The 9,699-nt window shown below is 45.8% G+C and overlaps 1 protein-coding gene across 1 annotated transcript; it reads left to right on the forward strand.

Annotated features, from left to right (window-relative positions):
• The first annotated feature begins 870 nt into the window (after positions 1–870).
• LOC115136521 (histidine-rich glycoprotein-like) lies at positions 871–8,686 on the forward strand. Its single transcript, XM_065023291.1, has 4 exons — positions 871–914; positions 6,778–7,056; positions 7,917–8,105; positions 8,419–8,686. Exons 1-4 carry the CDS (start codon positions 871–873, stop codon positions 8,684–8,686), a joined length of 780 nt encoding a protein of 259 aa, XP_064879363.1.
• The last annotated feature ends 1,013 nt before the right edge of the window (positions 8,687–9,699 follow it).

A 9,699-nucleotide genomic window follows, 5' to 3' on the forward strand; every position in this document is an offset into this window, starting at 1 on the left:
GCCTACTAGCTCACCGCCCACTCAGCCTACTAGCTCCCCACCCACTCAGCCTACTAGCTCCCCACCCACTCAGTCTACTAGCTCACCGCCCACTCAGCCTACTAGCTCCCCACCCACTCAGCCTACTAGCTCCCCGCCCACTCAGTCTACTAGCTCCCCACCCACTCAGCCTACTAGCTCCCCGCCCACTCAGTCTACTAGCTCCCCACCCACTCAGCCTACCAGCTCCCCGCCCACTCAGTCTACTAGCTCCCCACCCACTCAGTCTACTAGCTCACCGCCCACTCAGCCTACTAGATCCCCGCCCACTCAGTCTACTAGCTCCCCACCCACTCTGTCAGTCTTTTCAGACTTCCTGGAAGTAAATATATTATGGGTGATGTTTCAGTCACTCAAAATGCTATTTTACATTGGATTCAGAATGATTATTCGGGACCTTTAAAATAACGTTTTCCTTCCCAGAGATGCAGATGCTCTTCTCACTACAAACAAATGTACACATAGATATCCCTCTGTCCTTATCTAAACATTGTGCTTTACATTTCATTTAAAACGATTCATGTTTGTATTTTGATGTCATCCACCCTGCTGTCCTATGATATACCATTTATTTGTTTAAATCTCCTTAGTGGAGACACGCAGTCCGTCAGGCGAAAGGTGAAAGATGATAAAGAGAGGCTCCCGTTGAATGTGAGCGATCTCAACGCACCTCGTGCCAAAGGTTCGTAAGGTTCTAGAGAGAGGTCTCAAATGCAAAAGGGTAGCCTTTCACCAGTCTCACAGCTGTGTCATAAAGTGTTAGCCCTTTCCCAATGTGTTGAAATATCATGCCCCCAAACCTTGAACAAAAAAAAATCACAATTCGCAACAATGGTCGGAATGTACTCCTGGCTGCTCTTTGGGGCCGATTTGAGGTATGAACTTTAAGGGGACGTTTGGCCTCTTTGACAAGAGAGGGCTCTGGGCTCTAAGTGCTGTCACAGTCAAGATCTCACTAAGAACCACAACAAACACTGCCATTTCACCACAGATTTAGTCACTAACGCACGCAGACCTTTGGACCTCGGATAACTTTGGGATGAGTGTACAGCACAGACTGTGAACGTGGGAAGTTTTTTTTAGGTCAACAAAACTTGAAAAAACATAAGCTTTGGATAGATAATTATTCTTGGCCTCGCCAGGTTTTGCTTGGAAAATAGATTTTTTGTTTCAGTGGGACATCCTGGTTAAATGAATATTATATATCTGATGGAATAGCTAATAGAAATATCCACCCTCTTCCTCTGGTATAATCTGAGCAGTTCAGTAAAGCCTCAGAAGTCTATGGAAGACAAAGAGAGGGGACAGGGACAGGCCTTGGCTTAGTCAAAGGGGCAGAGCCCCGTAGGGCCTTGATCATGGGCTTTCTTAGATGAATTACTTATTAGGGAATATGTGCTGGGCATGAGGGGCTCTATCCAGGCCCTGTGATCTCTGTGCCAGTTTAGCCAGCGTCCTTTCTGCCCCTCCGCTCTGCTCCAACAGGCCCTGTGTGCCAGCGTGCCAGATAACTGGCACTGTTCTTAGTGCCAAGCTTGGCCAATGTAAGACAGAAAGTGAGAGGGAGAGAGAGTGCAAGAAAGAAAGATCGAAAGAACGAACGAAAGAAAGAACGAAAGATAGAAAGAACTAAAAAAAAGGAAGGAAGGAAAAAAGACAGAAGAAAAGAAAAAGAAAGAAAGAGTAATTGTTTAAAGAGATACTGATAAGAGAAGAGCGAAGAAAAGAAACAACGTAACGCCATCTACAATTAAAACATGGAGGATCCATGTCTATCCAGAGGAGATAGAGGGTGAGAGACAGACTGCAAGAGAGGAAAAGAGTGCTCTGCCACTTATGGTACTGTACCAGCCAACGCCAACGCCTGTCCAGTCGCAGCAGTGATGACAGTCTGGGTGTGAGGCTGTGCCAGGGAGAATACACTAAATTAAGAGTAAGAACTGTGTGTGTGTGTGTTTCTGTGTAAGACAGTGGCCTTCTCAGCTGGTATTTACAGTAGTGCCAGGGTACCACAGAGACATAGCAACAGAGCCAAGGTAGCTGACGACTCTCTTAACCTGTGGTACATTTTTATATGGAGACACACACTGCCACACACATATATGAACACACATTCTGTACATGGACACACACACATGTATGCACACACACACATGCACACTCACACGCACGCACACACTCACACACAGTGCAGCAACAGAGTACACTGGCACAGATGGCCTTAAAAAATGTATTTGGAGCTATAAGCATTGAGGCCCCTTAATGAAAACCAGCTTGCAATTGCTGAGAGAGAGGAATAGAATGAAGACCAGAGAACAGAGAAGAGAGTAGCGAGAGGAATGTATAATAATCTTCAAGGTTATCAATTCGATTTTCAAACCAGGGAGCAAAAGGATGAGAAGGGAAGACTTTTGAAAATATAGTGTATAAGCAATATAGGCAAGTTGGGCTTTGTGTGCAGTGTCTGTTATGTGTGTGTCTGTTATGTGTGTGTGTGTGTGTGTGTGTGTGTGTGTGTGTGTGTGTGTGTGTGTGTGTGTGTGTGTGTGTGTGTGTGTGTGTGTGTGTCTGTGTGTGTGTACCAGGGTTAAACAGTGGGGTATGATAGCATTGGCCCGTCTGTGCCCACCCAGAGAGAAGTGATGTGACATTCACACAGAAGCTGTTTCTAAACCGTGTGTGTGTGTGTGTATGTGTGTGTGTGTGTGTGTATTGTATGTGTGTCATAAAGACGCTGCTCCTAGCACGTGCTGGCAACAGGCAGCCGTAGGGCGCTTTAACACCCAGTGCAAACCCAAAGTGAAACAATAATTCCGCATAACTTCTGTTTCTGTCATGTAATTTAAGGCCAGTGAATTCCATCCCCAGGTTATAATGTACCGTGATGGCTGGGTAAGCTGTGTGTGTGTGTGTGTGTGTGTGTGTGTGTGTGTGTGTGTGTGTGTGTGTGTGTGTGTGTGTGTGTGTGTGTGTGTGTGTGTGTGTGTGTGTGTGTGTGTGTGCGTGCGTGCGTGCGTGCGTGCGTGCGTGCGTGCGTGCGTGTGTGTGTCAAGGCCATTGAAAGAGACCCCAGGATATACTGTGTCTCTATGGTGAGCTATGGAGCTGTGTCCTCCGCTCTGACATCCAGGAGTTACAGACAACCAAACCATCAGCCCCTCACACACACTCAGACACACAACCCACAAGAAGTATGTCAACGGTCAAATCAAGACATGTCCCCTTCTTTTTTAATAGAGAAAAAGTCATGAAAAGAAAAGGATACATCAAATAAGAGAACAAATGATGATTAGTTGTCCTAGATATTTTAAATGATCTCCTGGTTTGGGTATTAAATAAGAGAAGCTCAGTGCTATAAGCGTCTGGCCCCATTGCGGAGAGTTGCCATGTAGGGCAATTGAACAAAGTGTTTTTGAGAGAGAGAGAGAGAGAGAGAGAGAGAGAGAGAGAGAGAAAGAAAGAGAGAAAGAGAGAGAGAGAGAGAGAGAGAGAGAGAGAGAGAGAGAGAGAGAGAGAGAGAGAGAGAGGGGTAATCAGGTCGTATCTGGGAGCTCTCTATAATCAACCCCTTTGCATTGGAAACACTGTATTGAAGTTACCCAGGTCAAGCGTTAGACATGGTAATGTCCATGGTATATTACATGGTCTATATTATAATGTTACTATTCTAAACATTATCAACATACAGTACATGCTTATTGTAAGATAGTATCCCTGGAGATGAAGTTGCTTTGTGGTACATAGCTTTCTTTTAGAACCCGTCGTGATTTACCTTTGACTGCAATTCATTGAACTTGGAACGCAATGTGGTGAGTGCCCTTTTCGTCCTCATGCTAGCAAGCAGTAGCCATTATCAATGGCATGTCACATGGAACAACAAAAGAGCTAATCAGCGTCATCCGGCTTTGGCCAGAGGTTAGCTCGTCATTGTAGGGCACTGCGTTCATCCACCTCTGGCCTGCTCGCCTCCCTACCACTGAGGAAGTACAGTTCCCGCTCAGCCCAGTCAAAACTGTTCGCTGCTCTGGCCCCCCAATGGTGGAACAAACTCCCTCACGACGCCAGGACAGCGGAGTCAATCACCACCTTCCGGAGACACCTGAAACCCCACCTCTTTAAGGAATACCTAGGATAGGATAAAGTAATCCTTCTCACCCCCCTTAAAAGATTTAGATGCACTATTGTAAAGTGGCTGTTCCACTGGATGTCATAAGGTGAATGCACCAATTTGTAAGTCGCTCTGGATAAGAGCGTCTGCTAAATGACTTAAATGTAAATGTAAATTGTAAATAAGAATTTGTTCTTAACTGACTTGCCTAGTTAAATTAAGGTTAAATAAAAAAAATCGGGCTGACACTGCGATGACCACTACTAGCGAGCATGAGGTCAAAAAGGGCAGTAAATTGTGGGTTCTAAGTGTGTCATTTATTTTGATCTGATCACAGCAAAAACAGTCATGTCTGTGTTATTGGATCTGTCACCTCTGTCAGCTAGTGTGTGTGTTTGTGTGTGTGTGTGTGTGTGTGTATGTGTGTGTGTGTGTGTGTGTGTGTGTGTGTGTGTGTGTGTGTGTGTGTGTGTGTGTGTGTGTGTGTGTGTGTGTGTGTGTGTGTGTGTGTGTGTGTGTGTGTGTGTGTGTGTGTGTGTATGCATTGGTGTTTGTGAGCCTGTTAGTTCAGACAGGAGACCGTCTGTTACAGCGGGGTTAGCGGTCATGTCAAGCCCGGTTAGAACTTAATTAGATTACAGAGCACATCATGTAAACTGGGTACACACACAGATACTGTACAGACATAAAGACACAAGACACATGGACAAGCACATGTCAAAAACAAGATATGACATGTGCTGCCCACCATTTTTGTGAGAATTCATATTTATTTTGCTTTGACCTTTATTTAGAAAATGTGTGCCTTTTTACTTTGCATGACTTACCTTGGTTTGCTGTGATCTCTTCCTTGATTTTTATAGATTTATTGACAGGTCTCGTTGATGACAAGAATTTGCCCAAGTCTGTCACACCTTGGCCTCATTGACTTAACTTCTTAAGGTATAGGGGGCAGCATTTTCATATTTGGATAAATAGCGTGCCCAATTTCAACTTCCTGCTACTCATGCCAGGAAAATAAGATATGCATATTATTAGTTTTGGATAGAAAACACTCTGAAGTTTCTAAAACTGTTTGAATCATGTCTGTGAGTATAACAGAACTTATGTAGCAGGCAAAACCCCGAGGACTGACCTTTCAGATTTTGGTCTCTGTCTGTTCACTGAGTTCTCATTGATATTTCTTAGGAACCTATTTTCAGTTCCTACCGCTTCCACTGGATGTCACCAGTCTTTGGAATTTGGTTGAGGTTATTAATTTGTGCAATGAAGAAGTAGGCCATCTAGGAACTGGGTAACACTGTTGAGAGTTGTGCAAAACGTGAAAAGTAGCATGGTTTGTTATCTTCCTGTATTGAACACAGATAGACCCGTCTACAATTTGATCGATTAATACCACTACCACTACCGCTACAAATACCACTACCACTCCCGCTACCACTACAAATACCACTACCACTACCGCTACAAAAACCTCTACCACTACCGCTCCCGCTACAGATACCACTACCACTACCGCTACCTCTACAAATACAACTACCACTACTGCTACCGCTACAAATACCACTACCAATACCACTACCGCTACCACTACCGCTACAAATGGGGCGGCAGGGTAGCCTAGTGGTTAGAGTATTGGACTAGTAACTGGAAGGTTGCAAGTTCAAACCCCTGAGCTGACAAGGTACAAATCTGTCGTTCTGCCCCTGAACAGGCACTGTTCCTAGACCGTCATTGAAAATAAGAATTTGTTCTTAACTGACCTGCCTAGTTAAATAAAGGTAAAAATACCAATACCACTATTGCTACCGTTACAAATACCACTACTGCTACAAATACCGCTACAAATACCACTACCTCTACCGCTACATCTACAACTACCACTACAATTGCCGCTATCACTTCAACTACCACTACCGCTACAACTACCACTACAACAACCACCTCCGCTACAACTACTACTACCACTACAGCTACCACTACCACTACCGCTACAAATACCACTACCGCTACAAATACCACTACTGCTACAACTACTACTACAACTACCACTACCGCTACAACTACCACCACCACTACGTCTACGACTACCACTACCACTACCGCTACCTCTACAAATACCACTACAACTACCACTACCTCTACCGCTACATCTACAACTACCACTACAATTGCCGCTATCACTTCAACTACCACTACCGCTACAACTAACACTACAACAACCACCTCCGCTACAACTACCAATACAGCTACTACTACCACTACAGCTACCACTACCACTACCGCTACAAATACCACTAGCGCTACCGCTACAACTACCACTACCACTACCGCTACCTCTACAAATACCGCTACCGCTACAACTACCACTACCTCTACCGCTACATCTACAACTACCACTACAATTGCCGCTACCACTTCAACTACCACTACCGCTACAACTACCACTACAACAACCACCTTTGCTACAACTACCAATACAACTACCGCTACAACTACTCCTACCACTACAGCTACAACTACCACTACTGCTACAAAAACCACTACCGCTATCACTACAAATATCACTACCACTACCACTACCGTTACAACTACAACGACCACTAGAACTACCACTACCGCTATCACAGCATATACCACTACCACAACCACTACCGCTACAACTACCACTTCAAATACCACTACCACTACAACTACCACTACAAATACCACTACCGCTACTGCTACCGCTACATCTACCGCTACCGCTACAAATACCACTACCACTACCGCTACCCCTACCACTACCGTTACCACTACCACTATAACTACCGCTACAACTACAACTACAACTACCGCTACAAATACCACTACCGCTACTGCTACCGCTACCGCCACAAATACCACTACCCCTACCGCTTACCACTACCGTTACCACTACCACTATAACTACCGCTACAACTACAACTACCACTACCGCAACAAACACCACTACCGCTACCGCTACAAATACCTCTACCACTACCACTACAACTACCACTACCACTACCACTACAACTCCCGCAACAACTACAACTACAACTACCGCTACAAATACCACTGCCACTAACGCTACTGCTACCACTTCCAATACCACTACTGGTAGTTATCACTACCACTACCGCTACCGCTACAAATACCTCTACCACTACCACTACAACTACCACTACCACTACCACTATAGCTCCCGAAACAACTACAACTACAACTACCGCTACAAATACCACTACCACTACCGCTACAACTACCACTACAATTGCCGCTATCACTTCAACTACCACTACCGTTACAACTACCACTACAACAACCACCTCCGCTACAACTACCAATACAACTACCGCTACAACTACTACTACCACTACAGCTACCACTACCACTACCGCTACAAATACCACTAGCGCTACCGCTACAACTACCACTACCACCACCGCTACCTCTACAAATACCGCTACCGCTACAACTACCACTACCTCTACCGCTACATCTACAACTACCACTACAATTGCCAATACCACTTCAACTACCACTACCGCTACAACTACCACTACAACAACCACCTCTGCTACAACTACCAATACAACTACCGCTACAACTACTCCTACCACTACAGCTACCACTACTGCTACAAAAACCACTAGCGCTACCGCTATCACTACAAATATCACTACCACTACCGCTACCGCTACAAATACCACTACCACTACCGCTACAACTACAACGACCACTAGAACTACCACTACCGCTATCACAGCATATACCACTGCCACAACCACTACCGCTACAACTACCACTTCAAATACCACTACCACTACCGCTCCCGCTACATCTACCGCTACCACTACAACTACCGCTACAAATACCAGTACCGCTACTGCTACCGCTACATCTACCGCTACCGCTACAAATACCACTACCACTACCGCTACCGCTTACCACTACCGTTACCACTACCACTATAACTACCGCTACAACTACAACTACCACTACTGCAACAAACACCACTACCGCTACCGCTACAAATACCTCTACCACTACCACTACAACTACCACTACCACTACCACTACCACTATAGCTCCCGAAACAACTACAACTACAACTACCGCTACAAATACCACTGCCACTAACGCTACTGCTACTGCTATAACTACAACTACCACTACCGCTACAAACACCGCTATCGCTACAAATACCTCTACCACTACCACTACAACTACCACTACCACTACCACTACCGCTACCACTACCACTATAGCTCCCGAAACAACTACAACTACAATTACCGCTACCTCTACAAATACCACTACCACTACCGCTACCACTACCGTTACCACTACCACAATAACTACCGCTACTACTACAACTACCACTACCGCTACAAACACCACTACCGCTACCGCTACAAATACCTCTACCACTACCACTCCCGCTACCACTACCACTATAACTCCTGCAACAACTACAACTACAACTACCGCTACCGCTACAAATACCTCTACCACTACCACTCCCGCTACCACTAAATCAAATCAAATCAAATCAAATTTATTTATATAGCCCTTCGTACATCAGCTGATATCTCAAAGTGCTGTACAGAAACCCAGCCTAAAACCCCAAACAGCAAGCAATGCAGGTGTAAAAGCACGGTGGCTAGGAAAAACTCCCTAGAAAGGCCAAAACCTAGGAAGAAACCTAGAGAGGAACCAGGCTAAGTGGGGTGGCCAGTGCTCTTCTGGCTGTGCCGGGTAGAGATTATAACAGAACATGGCCAAGATGTTCAAATGTTCATAAATGACCAGCATGGTCGAATAATAATAAGGCAGAACAGTTGAAACTGGAGCAGCAGCACAGTCAGGTGGACTGGGGACAGCAAGGAGTCATCATGTCAGGTAGTCCTGGGGCACGGTCCTAGGGCTCAGGTCCTCCGAGAGAGAGAAAGAAAGAGAGAATTAGAGAGAGCATATGTGGGGTGGCCAGTCCTCTTCTGGCTGTGCCGGTGGAGATTATAACAGAACGTGGCCAAGATGTTCAAATGTTCATAAATGACCAGCATGGTCGAATAATAGTAAGGCAGAACAGTTGAAACTGGAGCAGCAGCATGGCCAGGTGGACTGGGGACAGCAAGGAGTCATCATGTCAGGTAGTCCTGGGGCATGGTCCTAGGGCTCAGGTCCTCCGAGAGAGAGAAGGAGAGAATTAGAGAACGCACACTTAGATTCACACAGGACACCGAATAGGACAGGAGAAGTACTCCAGATATAACAAACTGACCCTAGCCCCCCGACACATAAACTACTGCAGCATAAATACTGGAGGCTGAGACAGGAGGGGTCAGGAGACACTGTGGCCCCATCCGAGGACACCCCCGGACAGGGCCAAACAGGAAGGATATAACCCCACCCACTTTGCCAAAGCACAGCCCCCACACCACTAGAGGGATATCTTCAACCACCAACTTACCATCCTGAGACAAGGCCGAGTATAGCCCACAAAGATCTCCGCCACGGCACAACCCAAGGGGGGGCGCCAACCCAGA

The sequence above is a fragment of the Oncorhynchus nerka genome, linkage group LG10 (genome assembly GCF_034236695.1).
Source record: "Oncorhynchus nerka isolate Pitt River linkage group LG10, Oner_Uvic_2.0, whole genome shotgun sequence".
In the NCBI taxonomy this organism is placed as follows: Eukaryota; Metazoa; Chordata; class Actinopteri; order Salmoniformes; family Salmonidae; genus Oncorhynchus; species Oncorhynchus nerka.

Excerpts from the sequence above, each read along its gene's own strand:
- LOC115136521 (XM_065023291.1), top strand. The coding sequence starts at position 871 with ATGGTCGGAATGTACTCCTGGCTGCTCTTTGGGGCCGATTTGAG. Across the intron at positions 915-6,777 it reads CTCTTTGGGGCCGATTTGAG|CATATACCACTACCACAACC; the intron begins GTATGAACTTTA and ends CCGCTATCACAG. Across the intron at positions 7,057-7,916 it reads CCCTACCGCTTACCACTACC|CATATACCACTGCCACAACC; the intron begins GTTACCACTACC and ends CCGCTATCACAG.